The sequence below is a fragment of the Heterodontus francisci genome, chromosome 30 (genome assembly GCF_036365525.1).
Source record: "Heterodontus francisci isolate sHetFra1 chromosome 30, sHetFra1.hap1, whole genome shotgun sequence".
NCBI classification, from domain to species: Eukaryota; Metazoa; Chordata; class Chondrichthyes; order Heterodontiformes; family Heterodontidae; genus Heterodontus; species Heterodontus francisci.
Genome location: NC_090400.1, coordinates 34,159,532 through 34,183,973, shown reverse-complemented (window position 1 = coordinate 34,183,973; position 24,442 = coordinate 34,159,532). Strand labels below are relative to the sequence as shown.

Here is a 24,442-nt window from a genome sequence, read left to right as displayed (position 1 = left end):
ATTCCAACCAGTGGAAAGCTCCCCCCACCTTCCCACCCCGACAGCCCCCTGCCAATTTCCATTGAATTCAGTTTCGCTCCGGCTCCTTGAGGCCACACTTGGTTAAATGCTACTTTGATGTCAAGTGCAGCTATTCTCGCCTCACCTTTGGAATTCAGCTCTTTTGTCCATGTTTGGACCAAGGCTGTAATGAGGTCTGGAGCCGAGTGGTCCTGGCGGTACCCAAACTGAGCATTGGTGGGCAGGTTGTTGGTGAGTAAGTGTTGCTTGATAGCGCTGACAACGACACCATTCATCACTTTGCTGATGATTTACAGTAAACTGCTGGGGTGGTAATTGGCTGAATTTGTCCTGCTTTCTGTGGACAAAGCATAGCTGGGCAATTTTTCTTTGTAGGGTAGGGTAGGGTAGATGCCACTGTTGTACCTGTACTGGAACTTCTTGGATAGGGGTGTGGTTAGTTCTGGAACACAGGTCTTCAGTGCCGCAGCCAGGATGTTGTCAGGGCCCATAGCCTTTGCAGTAAAAAATGCGCTCAGCTGTTCCTTGATTGCGTGAAGTGAATCTAATTGGCTAAAATCTGGCATCTATGATGATGGGGGCCTCAGGAGGAGGTCAAAGGGGTCATCCACTTGGCACTTCCCACCGAAAATGGTTGCAAATGCTTCAGCCCTGCTCCTCCTCCTTAATTGTCCACCACCATTCACGATTGGATGTGGCAGGACTGCAGATCTTTGATCTAATCTGTTGGTTGTGGGATTGCTTAGCTCTGTCTATAGCGTGCTGCTTCCGCTGTTCAGCATGCATGTAGTCCTGTATTGTAGCTTCACCAGGCTGGCATCCCATTTTTAGGTATGCTTGGTGCTGCTCCTGACATGTTGTTCTACACTCCTGATTGAATCAGGATTGGTCACCTGGCTTGATAGTAATTATCGAGTGAGGGATATGCTGGGCCATGAGGTTACAGATTGTGGTGAAATAAAATTCTGTTGCTGCTGATTGGCCACAACACCTCATGGATCCCTAGTTTTGAGCTGCTAGATCTCTACTGAATCTATTCCATTTAGCATGGTAGTGCAACACAACATGATGTAGGGTATCCTCAGTGTGAAGACAGAACTTTGTCTCCACAAGGACTGTGCCGTGGTCACTCCTACCAATATTCTCATGGATTGATGCATCTGTGGTGAAGACTAGGTCAGGTAGGTTTGTCCTTCGTGTTGGTTCTCTCACCACCTGCCACAGGTCCAATCCAGCACCTATTTCGTTCAGGACTCGGTCAGTAATGGTGCTACCGAGCCACTCTTGGTGATGAACATTGATGTCTCCCACCCAGAGTACCTTTGGTGCTCTCGCTACCCTCAGTGCTTCTTCCAAGTGGTGTTTAACATGGAGGAGTACTGATTCATCAGTTTAGGGAGGATGGTATGTGGTTATCAGCAGGAAGTTTCCTTGTTAATGTCTGACATGATGCCATTAGACCTCATGGGGTCTGGAGTCAATGTTGAGGACTCCCAGGGCAACTCCCTCCTGACTATACCACTGTGCTGCCATCGCAGACGGGATAGGACATACCCAGAGTTGGTGATGGAGGAGCCTGGGACATTGGCTGAAAGTCATACTCAAAGTTATACCTATGTCAGTCTGTTGCTTGACTAGTCTGTGAGACAGTTCTCCCAATTTTAACTCTCATTCCCTAATGTTAATGAAGAGGACTTTGCAGGATCGACTGGGCAGGATGTAGCTAGATCAATACCGGGTGGTGTGGTCTGTCTTTTTGACCGTGGATCCATATTTAAAATGTTAATTCTTTCCATAGATGCTGTCTGATGAATATTTCCAGCATTTTCAGTTTTTACTTGAGATTTATAGCATCTGCAGTGTTTTGCTTTTTGTTCATAAAAAAAAAAGTATGACCCAATTTTAATGAAATATAAAGAGACCTTGAATTGAATTGGACTAGTTTCTGCTATAAATACCAATTTTATGGTTTAATGCAATAATTTGTATTGGACCAATATTTAGCTTTCGTTTTTAAAAAAAATTATGGAACATTAGTAACTTGTGCACATTTATGATTTTGCTAAATCCCAACTCTATAATCTGGCTTAATATTATGGCATAGGGCATTAGGCAGAACTGATATCCGATATGCTTTTATAATTGGCTTCCATAATAACAACAATACAATTCTTGATTCCTGTCTCAATTAGCAAGGTTGATGTTAGTGAACTAAAAGATGTAGGTATTAAACAACAACTTATATTTATATAGCACCTTTATTCTAGTAAAATATCCAAAGGCACGTCACAGGAGCAATATCTAACAAAATTTGACACTGAGCCATATAAGGAGATGACTAAAAGCTTAGCCAAAGAAGTTATGTTCAAATTATGTGATACTGCATTTCTGCTTACCTAAAGAGATATGGCTTCCATGTTATCTTTTTATTTAATGCATTCTGATTTACATTCAGGCAAGTTCCAAGTTCTTTATTAATAATAGGAAAAATTTTCAACGGTGTTCTGTTGATTTGAACATCAGATTTGCAATAGGTTGGGACCTTGTAACGTGAGGAGTACAATTCTTTCCTTGACATTTAGTGATGGATGAATGCCGGATAACTACTTTTCAATAAACAGCTGGTCTTGCATTAATTGTTTGGTTATAGTTTGGTGAATGTTCTTACTACTGCTCACATACAGTTAAGAGTCCAAGGCCTTGAAATTCTGATTGGCTTCCTTTGCCAGTTGAAGTGTGGTAGATTGAGCCTAAAGTCTACTGAGGGCTGAAAATGGAGTCCCCATTCCAAATTACAGGGAATGTAACATTGGTGTGGTTGGGGCTGGCTACTGGTGCATACAGGTGCACTTCAGCAATGCTTTCTGCAATCTTCTCCTCCTAAGGTAGCATGGTGCATCTGCCACTCCCCATTGTGGGCTGAGAAACATGAAGCAAAAAAGTCTGGGTTTGAAAAGGAGCCATTTTCCAGGACAAGAAAGGTAATCAATCCCTTCTTGATGCAATTATCATCCTCCTTCTGGACCTTTTCAAATGGGTTTACACTAGCTCTCAGCTAACCAGAATTCCACTGAGGCCATTTAAGGGTATAAAGGCAGAATTTCCAGGATAGTCCAAGAGCATTTGCGATATGTCCCCTTTACATGGGGGATGGTGGAAGATCTGCTACAGCACCCCACCCCACCCCACCCCCACTTGCCACCTGAAAATGGATGCACTTTTAAAACTGGGGTGTTATCCCAGTGGAACCAAGTTCTGCACCATCTTCTGGCTCCCGATCCTGACATCTGAGCAGGATTGCTGTTGGGTGCGGTTTGGATTTCTGAGCCTAAGCATTTAATGTATTTTTGAGTTTTTTTGTCTGATGTTCTGCTCATTTGTAATGCTATTTAATGCAAAATTAGTACTTTCCTTATTGAATATAGCTGAATTTTGAAGTATTACTGAATGCTGTTTTCTTGATTAGTGAGTATTAATTGTCAACATTGGTTAGCTATTTTCTTTTGATCGCTTAAACAGGAGTCCCTGATAAACCATGAGGCTGCTTGATGATCAAATCAGGGTGTTCTAGACATATATTTAGTTTGATACTTGTGGACCTGTCATATGTGACAAAATACTAAGACTCTTTAAACTGTGGGACATTGAGTTTGGTGCGTAGAGCAGTTTAATAGGTATTAATACTATACTGGTGGTAGATTGCTGTCATATGTTGGGAGTTAAAGATTTGATTCATTGATTTTATAGAGTTCTTAGTCTGGGCTGTGCAGATGCAGGAAGATATGGAACAAAAACTAGAGATATCTCGTAGAAAGGAGGCGGGGAAAAAAATGAATTAAATGTTTTCAGCAGGCTGCTTTTATGTGGCTCCAGGTGGCTCTGTGGGGGCAAGCTATCGGCTCTACCTGCTGGCTACAAGGAGGTGCGTAGCCTAGACTTAAACCAAGAAAGAGGGTGCAAGAACTTCAAAAATGTACACAATATAATCAGAAAAGGAATACACATTTTATTTTGTAATTTTAAAAATAAATGTTTTAGTTCTTTGATAAACTGCAGCGATGTGGCACATTTATTCTAATTTATTTTCTTGATCTAGTCGCCTCGTTGAACGTTTAGAGAATATGAAGAAGAATGTGATGGGAAATGGTCTATCTCAGTGCATATTATGCGGAGAGTTACTTGGATTTCTGGGATCAACATCTGTCTTCTGTCAGGACTGTAGGAAGGTAAGACATTTATAAGTGACAGTTTTGGGGTATTTATATGATTCTGAATTTCATTTAATAACCCAGTTAACTTAGTAATGTGATGCTGTAGTGGAGGAGCTTATTTGCAATGTGGTACTCTAGATTATTTGTCAGTAGTCATTAAATTCTGTAAATTAATTGAAAAACTAGTATCAGCTTTGATAGCAAATAGGTAGTTTGGACATATGGGAACTGATAGGATCACAATTTAAAAAAAATCTATTTTAAGTTCAGTTCCATGTATAATATTAACCACAATCTAAGATTTGTCAAAAAATTAATTAAATATAAAGGGATTAGTATTCTTCTTTAATCTAGTTGACTATGAAACCGATAACTTCTGACCATCTTTATCAACTTGTCTCCAATGTGCCTGTTGCACTACTGCTATTAAGAGATCTTGGCACCATTAATGAGGCTATCTGAGAATGAGAATTAGAGAACCACTAATTTGTGTTGGAAAATGGCTTTTCCCAAACAAAAATGGCCTGGCAGAGAGCAAGATAGACTTTGATTGCCTATGTGTCCCTCAAAAGACAACAAATTTCAAGCTTTACATGTGGCTTGTATATCTATTCCAAAAACTGCTAGGTTTTAGTAGGAAGATTGAGGCAGCAAAAGTGATAAAGGATATTGTAACAGATCTGATGTCTAATCGATGTAAAGCCTGATGAGTTTAAATGGCACTCTGACCATAATGTACATTGGATATTAGAAATATTTCATTTGAATGTGTCACCTGAGTATCTTTTGTGCATAGATTAAGGCTAAGTACAGCGATTAATTTTTAAAAGACTTGGAAAATTTTAATCATATCCAACAGATGTGTTGGGATCTTGCCAGGTTGGCTTATATACCTACAAACTGTAAAATCATCTGCTGCAAGCAGGATTAACCCTTTCAACACCACATTTGTTTTTTGATCTATAACAGTAAATCACTATAATTGGAGGAGGATCAATTTCAATTTCAACAGATCTGGCCCAGATAAATTGGAATTAAAGATTGGCAGGCAAAACTGTAATAGAGCAATGGGCTGCCTTTAAAGACAGTGCAGTCGCGGTACATTCCCACAAGAGGGAAGGGAGGATAAAGAAAGCCAGAGCTCTCTGGATGATGAAAGAGATAGAGAGTAAGATGAAGCAGAAACAGGAAGTATGTCACAGATATCAGGTTAATAATACGTGAGAACCAGGCTGAATATAGAAAGTTCAAAGGGGAAGTGAAAAAACAATTAGAGGCAACGAGAGAGAGTATGAGAAGAGACTCTCAGAGACGAGTGGCGCAGTGGTTAGCACTGCAGCTTCACCGCTCCAGTGACCCGGGTTCGGTTCTGGGAACTGCCTGTGCGGAGTTTGCAAGTTCTCCGTGTGACCGCGTGGGTTTCCTCCCACAGCCAAAGACTTGCAGGTTGATAGGTAAATTAGCCATTGTAAATTGCCCCTAGTGTAGGTAGGTGGTAGGAGAATTGAGGGAAAGTGGGGATATGGTAGGAATATGGGATTAATGTAGGATTATTATAAATGGGTGGTTGATGGTCGGCACAGACTCGGTGGGCTGAAGGGCCTGTTTCAGTGCTGTATCTCTCTATGACTCTAACATAAAAGGGAATCCAAAAGACATCAAGAGGCATATAAATAGTAAATGGGTGATAAACGGAAGAGTAGGGCCAATAAGGGACCAAAAGGTGAATTTGCGCATGGAAACAGAGGGCATGGCTAAGGTACTAAATGGATATTTTGTATCTGTCTTTACCAAGGAAGATGATACTGCCAAAGTTATAGAGAAAGAGGAGTTAGTTGAGACATTGGCTAAAAATTGCTGAAAAGGAGGTATTAGAAAGGCTGGCTGTACTTAAAGTTGGTAAGTCACCAGTACTGGATCAGATGCATCTGAAAAAACTGAGGGAAAGTAAGGATGGAAATCATGGACATGCTGGCTGTAATATTTCAATCCCAATTGCAAATGTTACATCCTTGTTGAAAAAAGGATGTAAGATAAGCCCAGGAACTACAGTTTAACCTCGGTGGAGGGAAAGCTTTTAGAAATCAGGGACAAAATTTACAGTCACTTGGGCAATTGTGGATTACTTAAGGGAAACCAGTATGGATTTGTTAAGGGCAAATCATGTTCAACTAATTTGTTTGAGTTTGTTGATGAGGTAACAGAGGGTTGATGAGGGTTGTGCAGTTGATGTGGTATGCATGTGTTTCCAAAGGGTGTTTGATAAAGTGCCTGTCATGCAGGCCCCCCCACCTGCCAAGAATGAGGCAGATTAATTTCGCCACATGGACATTAAACTTCAAATTGTTGCTGGGAAGAAAAGTGGGCCTATTACAAGGAATTGCCAGTTCCCTAGCCGTAAAGACATTTTTGCATACTAGCAGACATGGTTGGAACAAAGGAACCAGTCCCTGCTCCCAATACACAGAATGGATGTGGTCAGACCAGTTTCGTCACATGGCTAACTGTCTGCTGCAGAGTTTTGAACTGAGAGTTTTAAAATTGGAGAAAGTGTTTTGAAGACAGGAAAGCTCCTGGATTGAGAACATCTCTCTCCTGTCTGCTCTCATCTCTTTCTCATCAGCTTTGGAATCCATTGAAGACACAGGAATCCCAAGAGAGAAAAGTCTCCTAAAGTGAACAAGGTATAAGAAGAATACTGGGCCCCAACAAAAAGCAAAAATTACCTACAATCAAGAACTACCTACAAAAGGACTCTTTACAGTGAGCTCGAAGCACAGTAACAAGAAACTCTTCTGATATTGCCTGAAACCTCTCCACTTTATTTTTCTTCTCTTTTTCTGTCTCTATTTGCATGTGCGTATCGCGTATGCATGCTAGCGTGGGGTGCAGCATGTATCCGTAGGCATTAACCGAATTAGAGATTAAGTTTAAGTTTTATTAAATTTCAGTTTTCTTCTTTAAACCTAAGAAAGTCTGTTTGTGCTCATTTCTTTGACTTGTAATCGGAATGCGGTGAACAAGGATTCAGCAAGGGGGAGCTCAAAACACGGTGTGTTTAAAATTAAATCCTGTTACAGTAAGAACAGGTGTAGGCTGAGAGGGACCCCTAGACCTGGTCATAACATGCCACATAACAAGCCTTGGAATAAAAGGGACAGTGGCAGCGTGGATATGAAGTTGGCTGAGTGACAGGAAGCAGAGAGTTGTGGTTTAGATTTAGAGATACAGCACTGAAACAGGCCCTTCGGCCCACCGAGTCTGTGCCGACCATTAACCACCCATTTATACTAATCCTACACTAATCCCATATTCCTACCACACCCTCACCTGTCCCTATATTCCCCTACCACCTACCTATACTAGGGGCAATTTATAATGGCCAATTTACCTATCAACCTGCAAGTCTTTTGGCTGTGGGAGGAAACCGGAGCACACGGAGAAAACCCATGCAGACACAGGGAGAACTTGCAAACTCCACACAGGCAGTACCCAGAATTGAACCTGGGTCGCTGGAGCTGTGAGGCTGCGGTGCTAACCACTGCGCCACTGTGCCGCCCAGTTGTTTTTCAGACTGGAGGAAGGTATGTAGTAGGATTCCCCTGGAGTCGACATTAGGACCACAGCTTTTCTTGATGTAAATTAATCTAGATTTGGGTGTTCAGGGCACAAGTTTAAACTTTGCAGATGACGGAAAACTTAGAACTGTTGTGAACTGTGAGAAGGATAGTAATAGACTTCAAGGGGACATAGATGGGCTGAAGGATTGGGTGGCCACGTGGCAAATGAAATTTAATGAAGAGAAGTGTGAAGTGATTCATTTTGGTAGGAAAGGCAATGTAAAATAAAGGAAATAATTTTAAAGGGGGTGCAGGAGCAGTGGGACCTGGGGGTTATATGTGCACAAATCATTAAAGGTGACAGGGCAGGTTGAGAAAGCAGTTAATAAGGCATATGGGATCCTGGGCTTTATAGATAGTGGAATAGAATATAAAAGTAAGCAAATTATGTTGAACCTTTATAAAGCACTTGTTCAGCTTCAAGTGGAGTATTGTGTCCAATTCTGGGCACCACATCTTTGAAAGGAAGTGAAGGCATTGGAGAGGGTGCAGAAACAATTTATGAGAAGGGTTCAGGGAGTGAGAGACTTCAGTTATGTGGATAGATTGGAGAAGCTGGGAGAGTTCTCCTGAGAGAAGAGACGTTTGAGAGGAGATTTAATAGATGTGCGCAAAATCATGAGGGGTGTGGATGGAATAGATAGGGAAAAACCGTTCCCATTGGCGGAAGGGTCAAGAACCAGAGGACATCGATTTAAGGTGATTGGCAAAAGAACCAGAGGCGACATGAGGAAAACAGTTTTTACGCAGAGAGTGGTAGAATCTGGAATGCACTGTCTGAGAATATAGTGGGGGCAGATTCAATTGTGGCCTTTAAAAGGGAGTTGGATAATTATCTGAAGAGAAACGATTTGCAGGACTACTGGGAAAAGGCAGGGAAGTGGGACTCTTGCAGTGAGGTGGCACAGACACGATGGGCTGAATGGCCTTCTGTGCTGTAACTCTTCCCTGATTCTATTTATTTGAACGTGGTTATTAAGTAATTAAAATTTTATTTTTTCTTGCATTTACTTTTACTTTTGTTTGGATGTTAGCACTTCACCTGGCTTTGTAATTCTGTGATGAACCATTTAAAAAAAAAATCTTTAAGGTTCATTGTTTAATAAGCTGAAAAGGATAGCCATGCTTGAAAATTCTCTACTTTGGATACCTAGTGAGAGCATGAAGTACAACAGAGCTGTGTCTGGGACTGTCAGCAGTCAGGTTTTGTTAAAGCAAGAGTTGAGCCAAAGAGGTTAGAAATGCTGAAGGATAGTTAGGAGACATCTTACTTTTTAAACAGATGTTTAGACCAGTTATTGGAACTGAGATGGTACCATGGCTTACACAATAACTTGCTTCTTCCACAGGCGAAGGCAACACAGGAGGTCGGGAGTAGTCAGGTGGCCACATTGACACACCCACAATGTTACTTTCACACAGCATTTCCCATAGCCATTGCCGCAGTAGTGCCTCATTTTCTCAGCAAGAGCATACTTCACCCCTTCGATAGCACAGCACACAGACAGGGGGTTTGGACACACATTATTTTACAGAGAAGGCAGGAGGTATTTTGTAGAGCTGCGAGCTGCCATGCTGATGAATGTCTTGAATAAGATTTTATGGCACATACAGTATTCCATCACCATTCAGACACCTCTTCTGAGATAAATTTTGTGCAATATATATTTAACATTTTGTATGGCACGGCTTGACCTGACAGCCGAGATGGGCATATGTGTACACATGATGACCTACACACTTGGTTAACTATCAATATTGAAGGGGCCTCACTCTTTAGACCTTTGTTGCTGCAGCTCAGTGCCGTAGCAGAGCCTTGCTGACATTTTGGATGTATTGGTGTACTGAGGAATGGCTCACTATTGTTAAATCTCCTGTGATAACTTAAAAATGTCTTGAAACATAAAAGTAAAGGCTGTGGTCACCTTACGATTTAGAGACCAAGTTGTGGCTGTGGTTGACTGTCCTTCCAGCTTGGGTAGCACACAGTGACATTACTGCATTACAATCTCATTTGAAAATCTTTGGTCTTGCATACACTGTTCTGCAGCCATATCCAGATAAATGCTCCTGAGACAACAGATTGCAGGAACTGTGAGGGTTTTAAGCAGGCTGAACTTACTTTCAGTCCTCTGCCTTCACATAAGCACTAAATTTAAAGAAATAATGACAATGCTGTTATTGTGTTAAGCGTATTTTTGCTTGGGTTCAAAGTCAAGACAAACCATGACTACAGTATTTAAGTTGAATTTAACAAAGGGAAACATAGATGGAACCGAAGGAAACCGAGCTTAGATACGCAGACTCCCAAAAGGTGATGTCAGATTCATCTTGTGAGGATGTTTATTTGTGGCCCAAAACCACCATGGGAGTGGATGTACACAACATATGGAACCAGGACTCCAAAAGAGAAAACCATGTTAGTGCCTTTGAAATAGGTGTTTTTTGGGACGGGGAGGGGTGTTAGAATGGTGATCTCTAGAGACTGAGGCTGAGGCAGTGTGAAAACATTATGAACAACTCCTGCAAAAAGACAACAATCAAATTTCCCCCGTTTTACAGCTACTGTAGGCAAAAGTTGTAAAAGAAAACCCCTTTAAACCTCACTTCCACCAAGATCAGTCATGCTGGCTAGTTAGTACTTTTGCTTCATACCATCACTGTAACTGGAACATTAATGACTGGAATGATATGTGAAATCCTCCCTCATTACTGTCTTATTTTACTACATGCATTTGGGAATGGAAACAGGCAGGTGCAGGAGGTGCCCACTCTCTCGTCCAGCCGAGCTGCATGAGCTGCATAAGCCAGACAAATTGTCTTCCCCACAAACCTGCATGCTCCAAAAATGACTACAGTATGATCCAAAATACAAGGGAATTTAGGGCTGTTGTTGCATTCCAGAAGGAAACTGAAATGGCACAAAACAAAATCCAGAAGAATTATTTTTGTATGTAGTGATTAAAATACTAATGGCATTGTACAGCATTTTTTGTTTTCGCTGATGGTTCTATCTTGAAATTAAGCAATTGTATAAGATTCATTTAATTCAGGTCACAAATGTCAATAAAATAAGCCTGTATGAAGTTTGCTTTTTTTTGCGTAAAACATGCAGCATGTAGATTTTAAAAAATTGATTTTGTTCTATTTGGAAGCTGTATTTGATCTTTCTAATGCCACTGAGAAGTGATACAGTACTATTGACTGATCTGAGTCATCACCCAGTAGATTCAGTGACATTTCACATATCATTTATTAAAAACGGACAAATTAACAGCCATTTTGACATTTGTGTCTGTCATGTTATATTCTTGGGTGAATGCACAAATACAACTTGATGTATAAAATATATGCCCAGAATATGTAAAGAGTATTATCGCTCTATTTTATCTGGTATCTGTGATACAAAGATCAAACAACTGTTGAAATGTTCCATTTTATACTCTTTTTGTATCTTCATGCTTCCCTGGTAATTGATTCTCTGCATCTACAGATTATTAAAGATAACAATTTTTTTCCCTGTCTGCTTGTGTTTCTCTGTTTTGGCACAATAAAATTCTCTATTTCTCTCTAGAGATAATTAACCTTTCATCCTTCCCTGCTTTGCATGAAATGAGCACTGTTTGTTCTCCCCATCTGTACTTGCGCCTAACTAGTTTTAATGAAAATTGCACAAAGATGATGAAACAGACCAGATGTTTGTTCCCTACGGTGAGCAGATCATGAAAATGGAGGATATCAAATGCTAATGAAATACCTTAGATTGTTCTGCCATCATTAGTTAACTTCTCAAACGGGATTTATACACAGCCCATTTTCAGGGAGTGTGGGTTGCTTTGAGTTAGCATATCTCGAGTAAAGAAAAGATTACATACTCTGGTATAGTTTTTCTTTTTTCTTTCCCCATTCCACTAATTTTCTCCTTTTATTTCCTCCCCTTCTGAAGATGTTGACGCCAATCTGAGATGTATTCTCTGGCACCTCTTCCAAGTGGTAGCTCTTCACATGTGAGCTTACACAGTGAAGCTTTTAAACTGCAGAGGTGGGGTGGTTGTGTATCGCAGCCAAACTAGATTCTGCACTCCCCTGACACCAATGTCTGCAGACCTCCACGATCGTGATAAGGAATGGGGAATGCTAAGCAATTTCCCCATCCTCAACCCAGAGCCCCGAGGGCAACTTATTTTCATTCCAGATTGGTATTAACTACTTCACAATAAATGGAATTGTACTTGGGATCTATTTGATCAATACTTGCCAGCAAAGCCACAGGGGAGTTGATATTTCTTTTACACTAAATGATTGTCTGGTAATGTTGATAGAAAAATGTTCTATTTTTGTCACCTGTTCGATATTGAAGGATTAAGGGAAAATGCCTGACTTGAATAAAACAAATGATGTGGAAAAGAGAACTAGGAGGTATTATCAGGTGTGCTGCATCAGGGAAACTTGAAACTGGCCTACTGAAAAAATTTTAACGTATTGTGTATGCTTTCCATATTGACTTTGTGATAATGTGTAAAAAAAAATTCAATTTTTAAAATATATTAATTTCAAATATCAGTATTGATATTCCTAACACTAATGGAAGGATTAAGTCTTCTGCTGTAATAAAAACAAGAAATGCTGGAAATACTCAGCTGGTCTGGCAGCATCTGCGGAGAGAGAAGCAGAGTTAACTGAGTTAATCAGAACTGGCAAATGTTAGAAATGTAATAGGTATTTATTGCTACTAGAGTAATCAAATATTAAGTGAGATACTGAGATAGATGTATCAGTGAATGCTAGATAACAATACTACATTAAGGTTAAGGGCTGGAGGAGATTACAGAGATAGAAAGGGGTGAGGGCACTGGAGGAAAAGGCAGGAACCTGGTTAGAGCCAGCACCCCTCTCCTGATGCTCCAACACCATGAGTCACCCTGTACTTGTGCTTCCAGGAGTTTCCTTTGGTAGTCCTAGCACCTGAGACTACACTCCTTCAATGTCTGACCCCAGTTCATCCTTTGTAGTATTTCCACACCCTGAGGTCTCTGAGTACTTCTGCATTCCAGGACCCTGTGTCATGGAAGTGCTTTTCTTCTCTGTTTAAAAACTAAGGGGGACTGTGAGTCTTTAAGACTGAGATGTTTTTCTCTCTGGGATCATGAACTAGTTAGTGAGTGCGAGCTGCAAGCCTGTTCCTAAGCAACAGTGAGAGAGGTCACATGCTGTATTGTATCAGTTTGACTGTGTGTAAAGACTGGCTAGAACCAGTTTGATCTGTAGATCAGTGAAGTGTGTTCACTGAAGGAAGGATTTGTCTCCCTCAGCAGAAAATCTACATTGGCCTATAGGCTGTGTTTCTCCTGAAGAGGAAAAGACCCCTGGAAAGGAATCTTTGCATTTGGAGGCAGAAAATTCCTTTTTACTCTTGTCTCTGAAAAGTCTCTGCCTCAGGAGTGACTTTCTGTTGCTTTTGTGTTTCTAAGAGTTCTGGAATTCTCAGTAAAGTTTCCACTATTAGACTGCTAATTCAAAATCCAAATAGACCTATTGCTATACTCCTTGTTGAAAGATCTGTGTGACGCATTCTGCAGCCAAAGTACAGTGAATGCCTATCCATTACAGACTGTTCATTAAACTCACCTGGAGACTTTGAGTGGTATCTGACTATTCGACTCTGGGACACCTCACTGCTCCAGGAAAGTAACCAACCAGGACTTGCAACCCAGTTATTTTATTATTCCTAAGAAACAGCTCTAATTTAAAAACATCATTTTTAAAACCATTGGTTTTTGAATGTATGTATGTATGTGTGCATGAGGGTTAGGAGGACTAAAAAGTTATAAAGTCATTTCAAACATAGATTTATCTCAATATTGTTTAAGATTTTGTTTATTAATAAATAGTTAATAATTTGTTGTTTAAAGATACCTGGTTTGGTGTGTTTTATTCTGGGGGGTTAATAAAGGGTTTAATTTGGCTAATTTCCAGTAGGTGGGGAACTTTAATAATATGACCTGTGGTGTAGTGGGACTGAATTGACAGTGCATTACTCCTGCCTCGGTCGTAACAATACTCCTCCAATTTCCTGAAAATGCTCTTCCCACTCCTCCTATGTCTCCAAAGTGTCCTCCCTAATATTCATTTGATCCCAAGACTATCCCAATGCTTGTAAAATCTAGGTCCCCTACCCCTAGCCCAGCTGCTAGGACTGCTTTCCAATTCTTCCACAATTCATGTTTTCTTTCAATGCTTACATACACGGTTCCTCCTCACATGTTTATCAAACTCCAACACCGACTCCACCCCAAACCTACTCCTAGGGGATAACTATAATGCAACCCACCCAAGAAATGGGTGGTTCGAATTGACTGCCCATTTGACATCAATGGAAAATAAAATGCAGCATGATGTAAAACAGGCGACTAATTCCCTCAGTTTCTCTGCAGGGCATGTTAGATTAAAATTACCCCATTGATCTTCTCAGACCAGACAATCCTTCCTCTCCATCCCCCCCACTTCCCCCCCCCCCCCCCCCCCCAGAGTTTACCACAATGCAGCAACATCTAATTTTGCCAGATCCCTCCCCTGTATTGCCAAACCTCAAAATGTCTGAATCCTGTGATTCACAATGCACTCCGTCCTCTAAAATCTCAGCTATCACTTTCAAACATCTTCCTCAATGCTACCTAAGGCCAGGAAATCATCCCATACCTGCCAGTCCCCATTTTATTTCTCTTCCCCTGCACTGCTGCTACACATTGGAGCTACCTGCAGTCTGGTGCTGCTTCTCTATCATTAGTCTGTTCATTTTTCAAAAAGTTAAGAAATGAAAAACTTTGTTATATGTTTGTTTAATTATATACTATCAAGGCCATAGATTTATGTTTTTATTGGTAAAACATGCAGATTCATGAAATCTGATCCTCAAAACATTGATTTTAGAAGTCCCAGAAAAAAAACTATTTTGACTACTTTACTCACACAAATCACTGATCCTTATCATACATTTGTTATGACCAGGCGAGAAAGGAGTCTAGGGGTTCCGTCTCCGCCTTTGCCTGGTTTGACCGTAACCGGGTTTAATTTTTAAAACAGTGTTTTTAGCTCCCCCTCAGTAAATCCTTGTTCGCTGCTCTCCAATTGTAAGGCAAAGAAATCAACCAGACAGGTTTTCTTAAACTTACACATTTCTTGTTTAAATATATTAACCTTAAATCTCTAATTTGGTTAAAACTACTACAAATACGTGATGTGACCATGCTAGCATGCATATGCAATAAACACACACTCATAGAGACAGAAAAGTAGAAAGAATAAAGGGAACAGTTTGAAGCAATAGCTGGGGTTTATTTACTGTCCTTTGAGTTCGGTGTAGTCTTTGATTGCAGGTAAATCTTGCCATTTCATTGGGGCCCAGTGCATGCTTTCAAACTTGTTTCGATGTAGGGGTCTTATCTCTTGAGGATTAAGTGAATTCAGTGGATCTGGAAATTTGTGACAGAGAGCAAGCCAGGCAGGAGAGAGGCTCACTCTTCACGTTCATTTGCAGTCTGCCCCAAACTGTTCTGTGAGCAGTTCAAAACCAAACCTGGGCCAGCAGGTTAGTCATGTGACTAGTTTTTTTTTAACAAACTCTGCTGCATTTTGTGGATTCCTTTCATCTTAGAAGACACCTGCAAAGTGGGGGTGGGGGCGCGGTGGAAATGAAATGCTGGCTTGTTCCACATTCAATGTCTGGTGATCAAAATCCATTTGGGTTAATTGGATCAGGGGGGCAGTTCTATTGTCTCTCCAGGCAACTGTCTCTTAGTATGCAAAAATGATTCCAGCCACTACTGTGATTTCTTTAAACAAGTTATCTTTTCAGTTCAACAATGATTTAAAATTAATGTTCATATGATGAAATTAATATGCCCCATTCTTGGCAGGTGGAGATCTTCATGACACATTGCATGTTACATGGCATAATAATCCTGTTACAAATAACATTCTATGATTGCCTATAAAAACATGGGAAAACACTTATTAAATGTTCTGTAAACCTTTCCCATTAGTTTTTTCCCCTGCTTTCTTTTTAATTGTTATTTACCACACTTGTAAGTTCAGCTTGCTATTTTAAAATTATTTCTGGTGACTCTTTTTTCCCTCCGGTGTGGCCTGAAGCTGACTTTAACTTTTCTGTTTTGCCTGCCCAGAATCTCTCCTCCATGGTGGTTGTCTCTTTCTCTGTCCATACAGAATCTCTCTTACTCCTCATTGCCCCACCCCAAGCATATCTGCATGCCAATATACTGATCTGTACCTCTTCTCTGATCCTCCTTGTGCAAATTGGTTTCTGTGTTTTCTTACATAACAATAGTGACTTAATTTCAAAATTCATTGGCCATGGAGTGCTTTGAAATATCCTGATGACATGAAAAACACTACATAGTTGCAAATTTCTTCATTCTTCCTGTGTGTGAGAATGAAAACCTCAAGGAATTGAAGTTAAGGACTCAGTTATGTACTGTGGTAAGCTGTAATGTTCATATTTACAGCAGATGTCTTGAGTAGAAAAGTTTGCAGTAATTGGGTTTAAGAATACATTTCCGTTTTCTGTCAAATGAGCTTTTGATAGTACCTTAATGGTTCAGTTATTTTTCAATTGAGTATGTGAAGTGCCCTCCATTTGAGTTGGTAGTTCAACTTTCTTTTGACAAAACATTTTTATCTTTTTCCAAAAAACAAATTCTGGTGTCTTCAATGAATTGGGGAATGGTGGGGAGAGATTGGAACCAAATGCCAAAAAAAATGTAAAGTAAAAACAGAAAATGTTGGAAATACATAGCAGGTCCATGAAGCTTTTAAATAAATAGAGCCAGGGGAAAGGAGTGGCATGGAGATGGGGTGTGTGCAGATGGGGCGAGGGAAGAACAACATGGGAAAGAGGTGAAAACTGGTGGAAGGTGCATGAAGATAATTTCAGTGAGGTAATGAGAAGACAAAAAAGGCATGAAAATAGCTATACAAGACAGTGAAAAACCACGGAAGGATAACTTGGGGAGAGAAAGCTGCAAATGCAGGACCTGAAAAAATACAGGGACCACACAAGAGACTAACCAGCACCCACAGAACCATAGAGGTTACTGCACAGAAGGAGGCTATTCAGACTATTTGTTGTGGCTGTGCTGCCTATTTGCTGTGGCAAGCCAAAGCAATTCCAATGTTATCCCCAAAAAGTTGAAGAAGCAGGCTAACATCACAGATGTAGCCTCCGTCCCCAGTAACTTGTCAAGGGGGTCCGCAAGGCCAACGCGGCCTAACTCTGTCCTATAGCTCAACAGATCCTCCTCCTCACAGAGTTCCCAGTGCTCTCTTTGTCTATGTTGCCCCTCCAAAGAAGCATGTCAGAGGTTTGATTCGACTGTTCTAATTAAAATGATACAATAACAGTATTCAGAGAGCACCAGTTAAGCTAACTTCAGATTTCTGATGATTTGGGTACAGAGAAGTTGAAAGAAATTAAGTACGAGTGGAAGATGGGATCCAGTTTTTTTTTTTTTGCCAATATTCTTCCTGCTTCTGGAGGCACTGCCAGTCTGGGATTTTCTTCCACGGGTACTGGCAGTCATTCAGAACTCACTTCATGGCAACTCATCATAGGTGAGCATGGACAATGAGTATTGCCAGGAGACCACACTTGAGTGATCTTTTTGTCACACGCTTGTCCATACTTCCAGCAGGGATTACTGGATAACTATCGAGCAGGAACCCTGTCAGATTTATCCTCCCCTCAGTCCAACAGGATGAGGCAAATCTTAGCAGCCTAACTGAGAGTAGCTCATTCAGCATAGGCTGGGGATCGAACCTGGGATCTTCTGGTCTCTATGGCTTAGTGCTGTACTGAGTGGTACTTGCACTCACCAACAATCTTTTTTGTGTAATGAAGGAATTTGATGTAGTGAACTAATGTGCAGAATCAGGAGAGGACAATCAAGAGGATTAAAAAAAAAAATTCATTCATGGGAAGTGGGCGTCACTGGCTATGCCAGCATTTATTGCCCATCCCTAATTGCCCTTGAGAAGGTGGCCTTCTTGAACCGCTGCAGTCCATGTGAGGTAGGTACACCCACAGTGCTGTTAGGAAGGGAGTTCCAGGATTTTGACCTAGTGACAGTGAAGGAACGGCGATTTAGTTCCAAGTCAGGATGGTGTGTGACTTGGACGGGAACTTGCAGGTGGTGATGTTCCCATGAATCTGCTGCTCTTGTCCTTTTGAGGTGGTAGAGGTCGCGGGTTTGGAAGGTGCTGTCAAAGGAGCCTTGGTGCGTTGCTGCAGTGCATCTTGTAGATGGTACACGCTGCTGCCACTGCTCATCGGTGGTGGAGGGAGTGAATGTTTGTGGATGGTGTGCCAATCAAGCGGCTGCTTTATGCTGGATGGTGTTGAGCTTCGAGTGTTGTTGGAGCTGTACCCATCCAGGCAAGTGGAGCGTATTCCATCACACTCCTGACTTGTGCCTAGTAGATGGTGGACAGGCTTTGGGGAGTCAGGAGGTGAGTTACTCACCGCAGGATTCCTAGCCTGTGACCTGCTCTTGTAGCCACGGTATTTATATGGCTACTCCAGTTCAGTTTCTGGTCAATGGTAGCCCCTAGGATGTTGATAGTGGGGGATTCAGTGATGGTAATGCCATTGAATGTCAAGGGGAGGTGGTTAGATTCTCTCTTGTTGGAGATGGTCATTGCCTGGCACTTGTGTGGCGCGAATGTTACTTGCCACTTATCAGCCCAAGCCTGGATATTGTGCAAGTCTTGCTGCATTTCTACACGGACTGCTTTAGTATTTGAGGAGTCGTGAATGGTGCTGAACATTGTGCAATCATCAGCGAACATCCCCATTCTGACCTTATGATTGAAGGAAGGTCATTGATGAAGCAGCTGAAGATGGTTGGGTCTACGACACTACCCTGAGGAACTCCTACAGTGATGTCCTGGAGCTCAGATGATTGACCTCCAACAACCACAGCCATCTTCCTTTGCGCTAGGTATGACTCTAACCAGCAGAGTGTTTTCCCCCTGATTCCCATTGACTCCAGTTTTGCTAGGGCTCTTTGATGCCATACTCGGTCAAATGCTGCCTTGATGTTTAGGGCAGTCACTCTCACCTCACCTCTGGAGTTCAGCTCTTTTGTCCATGTTTGAACCAAGGCTGTAATGAGGTCAGGAGCTGAGTGGCCCTTTCGGAACCCAAACTTGGTATCACTGAGCAGGTTATTGCTAAGCAAGTGCTGCTTGATGGCACTGTTGATGACACCTTCCATCACTTTGCTGATAATTGAGAGTGGACTGATGGGGCGGTAATTGACCGGGTTGGACTTGTCCTACTTTTTGTGTACAGGACATACCTGAGTAATTTTCCACATTGCCGAGTAGATGCCAGTGTTGTAGCTGTACTGGAACAGCTTGGCTGGGGGTGCGGCATATTCTGGAGCACAGGTCTTCAGTACTATTGCCGGAATATTGTCAAGGCCCATAGCCTTTACAGTATCCAGTGCCTTCAGTCGTTTCTTGATATCACGCGGAGTGAATCGAATTGGCTGAAGTCTGGCATTTGTGCTGCTGGGGACTTCAGGAGGGGGCCGAGATGGATCATCAACTCGGCACTTCTGGCTGAAGATTGTTGCAAATGCTTCAGCCGTATCTTTTGCACTGATGTGATTCTAAACTTCAGGACCCACAAGTTAAACTTTAATTTGAGGAACAACCTTTCCAAAATAAATCACTGAAAGAACAGACTTTTACCACTTAACACAGTGAATACCAATCCCAGTGACACTTTGAATGCAAAGTTAGTTACAGCAAAGAGTGATAAATTAATATTGCAGAATTGTTTTGCTAGGTTGATCTGTTTTTTTTATTCTCACCAACTCGCAAAATCAACTCGACAGCATTGCCATTGCAACACTGTACCCTGTAGACAGTTCAGATGTGGAGCTAACGATCCCTTTTTGAATCATTCATTAATTTAGGCCATTAAAAATCTGTACGTTCATTTTTTGGCATGTCTACAATCCTGGAGGTATTTCGATACTTTCAGTGACTATCAAAGTTTCAACATCTGTTCCTATCATGTTGGCCCTTGCTCAGTTGGTAAACATTTTTTAAAAATACATTTAAAAATTATTCAATTAATTAAGTAAAAATCCTGATGACTGTTTAAAAGTAAAATGTAGAGATTTTTTTAAAAATGGAAGAAATATTAAACTGAATATTGGACTATTAAGAAAAAAAACAAGATTTGATAGCTTGATGTAAAATATTTTTGCTGGGTCACATATTGGAGGGAAGAGCTGTCGGATGCAGACTGTAAAACTCTTTGCTATGTTAGTCAAATCCTGTTCAGCTCTTGATGTGTACAAAGATTTGATTATTAATGAGCTTTGGCCAACAATAATGTCCATGACTGGCAGGTTGAAGAAACTGATTTGACAGTTCAAACAGATCTTAAATGTTCAGTCAGTCTGCATTCAATGTGGCACAAAAATGAGACTGCCATCTTCAGAGTCCATCTACTTGACTTTCAATTCATAAATTTCAATTTAGATTTGCTTCATCACACACGTCCGTATCAGACATGATCGACATTGAAGTCGCTGTGTGCATTGAGAACAAATGACTAACTCAACTCAATGCCTTTACATTCCAATCCTTAGCCCATATTCATTCTACAGCAATACAGGTTTTTGTTGCAAGTTGCTTTTGATTACTCTAATAGGCTGATAAGGTTCATGTGTATGCATAGTTATATATGTAAGATACCTGTGGGTCATTACTTCAAAGTTTAAAAAACAGTAAATTGTATCAGTTATGTACCTCTGCAGGGATCAGGTATCTGATAATGAAAGGGACAATTTCTCCCCAGTGTGTCTTTAAAATCCAATTCAAAGGTTGTTCTATCCTGTTCCATTACAATGAGTCGTAATTCCAAATTTCAAAATGCTTTCTTTGCTACATCATCAGACAAAGTTTGAATCCCAGTTAAGTGATATTGCCCAGAGAGTAGCACTGACCCAAATACTGACACGTTCAATTCAGATTTACTAAGAAAATTTTAAATCTTACCTTCCGGGAGCAGAGCGGACCTTTGGGGAGGACGCCGAGAGCGGAGCCTATAAATCGAACCCGAGGATTGAGGCCCAGTCTCTTACCTTCCGGGAGCAGCGCGGAGAGCAGTCAGGCCTCTTCCAGCGCGCCGGAGTTTTGAAAAAAAAAGCCAACAGTGACGTCACAGGAGAGCTGCAAGGTGATTGGTTGGTGAGTCACTGCTGTTAGGGAATAGCTCTAAATAGCTGGGTAAGTATCTCAGGTAATAAAAGTTTAAAGTTTCTTTCAAATATAGTAAGTAGTTTATTTTAATTTAAGGGGTTAAGTCATGGCAGGAGAGCTCAAAGGCGTGGTGTGCTCCATGTCGGAAGCCAGGAACCTTTCCAGTGCCTGGGACCAGCATGTGTGCAGGAAGTGTGTCCAGCTGCAGGTCCTGGAAGCCCGGGTTTCGGAGCTGGAGCGGCAGCTGGGGACACTGTGGAGCATCCACGAGGCGGAGAGTATTGTGGATAGCGCGTATGGAGAGGTGGTCACACGGCAGGCTCAGACCCCACAGGCAAGAGGGGAATGGGTGACCAGCAGGCAGAGTAAGAGGACTAGGCAGGAATCTCCTTTGGCTAGTCCCCTGCAAAACAGGTAAACTGTTTTGGATACTGTCAGGGGAAAGCAGCAACAGCCAAATTTGTTGCACCACGGTTGTCTCTGCTGCACAGGGGAGGAGTAAAAAGTGTGGGAATGCAATAGTTATAGAGGATTCAATGTAAGGGGAATAGATAGGTGTTTCTGTGGCAGCAAAAGAGACACCAGGATGGTAAGTTGCCTCCCTGGTGCTAGGGTCAAGGATGTCTCAGAGCAGTTACAGGACACTCTGAAGGGGGAGGGTGAACAGCCAGTGGTCGTGGTACACATTGGTACAAATAACATAGGTAAGAAAAAAGGATGAAGTCCTAAAAGCAGAATATAGTGAGTTAGGAAGTAGGTTGAAAAGTAGGACCTCAAAGGTCGTGATCTCGGGATTACTACCAGTCAGAGTAGAAATAGCAAGATATATCGGATGAGTACGTGGCTGAAGAGATGGTGTGAGGGGGAGGGTTTTAGATTCCTGGGACATTGGGTCCGGTTCTGGGACCAGTACAAACTGGACAGGTTACATCTGGGCAGGACTGGGACTGATGTCTTAGGGGGAGTATTTGCTAGAGTGGTTGGGGAGGGTTTAAACTAAAATGGCAGGGGAATGGGAACCTTTGCAAGGAGTCAGAGGAGGGGGGATCAAAGACGAGAACAAAAGACAGTAAGGGAAATAAGAAAAGTGATCGGCAGAGAAATCAAGGGCCAAAATCAAACAGGGCCACAGTGAAAAATAGTGGGAAGAGGACAAGTAATGTTAAAAAGACAAGCCTTGAGGCTTTGTGCCTTAACGCGCGGAACATTCGCAATAAAGTGGATGAATTAATCGCGCAAATAGATGTAAAAGGGTATGATATAGTCGGGATTATGGAGACATTGCTGCAAGGTGAGCAGGGATGGGAAATGAACATCCAGGGGTATTCAGTATTTAGGAAGGACAGACAAAAAGCAAAAGGCGGTGGAGTTGCATTGCTGGTTAAAAAGGAAATTAACGCAATAGTGAGGAAAGATATTAGCTCTGACGATGTGATATCTGTATGAGTAGAGCTGAGAAACACTAAGCGGCAAAAAACGTTAGTGAGGGTTGTATATAGACCCCCAAACTGTTGTGGTGATGTTGGGAATGGCATTAAACAGGAAGTTAGAGATGCATGTGATAAAGGAACATCTGTAATTATGGGTGAAATAATTTTCATATAGATTGGGCAAATCAAATTAGTCACAATACCGTAGAGGAGGATTTCTTGGAGTGTATATGGGATGGTTTTCTGGACCAATACGTTGAGGAACCAACTGGAGAACAGGCCATCCTAGGCTGGGTATTGTGTAATGAGAGAGGAATAATTGACAATCTAGTGGTGCGAGACCCCTTGGGGACGAGATACCATAATATGATAGAATTCTTCATCAAGATGGAGAGTGATGCAGTTGATTCTGAGACAAGGGTCCTGAATCTTAGTCAAGGAAACTATGAAGGTATGAGGTGCGAGTTGGCCATGACGGATTGGGAAATGTTACTTAAAGGGATGACGATGGATAAGCAATGGCAAACATTCAAAGAGTGCATGGATGAACTGCAACAATTGTTTATTCTTGTCTGGCGCAAAAGTAAAACAGGAAAGGTAGCCAAACCATGGCTTACAAGGGAAATTAGAGATAGCATTAGATCCAAGGAAGAAGACATATAAATTTGCTGGAAAAAACAACAGACCTGAGGATTGGGAGTAGTTTAGAATTCAGCAAAAGGAGGACCAAGCGATTGATTAAGAAGGGGAAAATAGAGTACAAGAGCAAGCTTGCAGGGAACATAAAAACTGACTGTAAAAGTTTCTATAGGTATGTGAAGAGAAAAAGATTGGTGAAGACAATTGTAGATCCCTTACAGTCAGAAACAGGGGAATTTATTATGGGGAATAAAGAATTGGCTGACTAACTAAATGCATACTTTGGTTCTGTCTTCACAAAGGAGGACACAAATATCATACCAGAAATGTTGGGGAACACAGGGCTTAGTGAGAAAGAGGAACTGAAAGAAATCAGTATTAGTAGAGAAATGTTGTTGGGGAAATTGATGGGATTGAAGGCCAATAAACCCCCAGGGCCTGATGGTCTGCATCCCAGAGTACTTAAGGAAGTGGCCCTAGAAATAGTGGATGCATTAGTGGTCATCCAAGATTCTATAGACTCTGGAACAGTTCCTACAGATTGGAGGGTAGCTAATGTAACCCCACTATTTAAAAAAGGGAGGTAGAGAGAAAGCAGGGAATTATGGACCAGTCAGCCTAACGTCGGTAATGGGGAAAATTCTAGAGTCCATTATCAAAGATTTTATAGCAGAGCATTTAGAGAACAGAGGTAGAATCGGACAGAGTCAGCATGGATTTACGAAAGGGAAATCATGCTTGATAAATCTACGAGAGTTCTTCGAGGATGTAACTAGTAGAGTTGATGAGGGGGAGCCAGTGGATGTGGTTTATTTGGACTTTCAGAAGGCTTTCGACAAAGTCCCACAAGAGATGTAAAATTAAAGCGCATGGGATTGGGGGTAGTGTGTTGCGATGGATAGAAAATTGGTTGGCAGACAGGCAACAAAAAGTAGGGATAAATGGGTCTTTTTTCGAATGGCCGGCAGTGACTAGTGGGGTGCCGCAGGGATCGGTGCTAGGACCCCAGCTATTCACAATATATATTAATGATCTAGATGAGGGAACTAAATGTAATATCTCCAAGTTTGCAGATGACACAAAACTGGGTGGGAGGGTGAGTTGTGAGGAGGATGCAGAGAGGCTTCAGGGTGATTTGGACAAGTTGAGTGAGTGGGCTAATGCATGGCAGATGCAGTTATAATGTGGATAAATCTGAGGTTATCCACTTTGGTAGCAAAAACAG

The 24,442-nt window shown here is 41.5% G+C and overlaps 1 protein-coding gene across 5 annotated transcripts in view; it reads left to right on the top strand.

Moving 5' to 3' along the window:
* LOC137346500 (rab effector Noc2-like) overlaps positions 1-24,442 on the top strand; it is a 252,244-nt gene that overhangs the window by 97,394 nt on the left and 130,408 nt on the right. For all 5 annotated transcript variants that reach the window (XM_068009967.1, XM_068009963.1, XM_068009962.1 and 2 more), the window contains one exon: positions 4,118-4,247. In XM_068009967.1, coding sequence (XP_067866068.1) covers positions 4,118-4,247 — 130 coding nt within the window. The remainder of the gene's footprint in view (positions 1-4,117; positions 4,248-24,442) is intronic.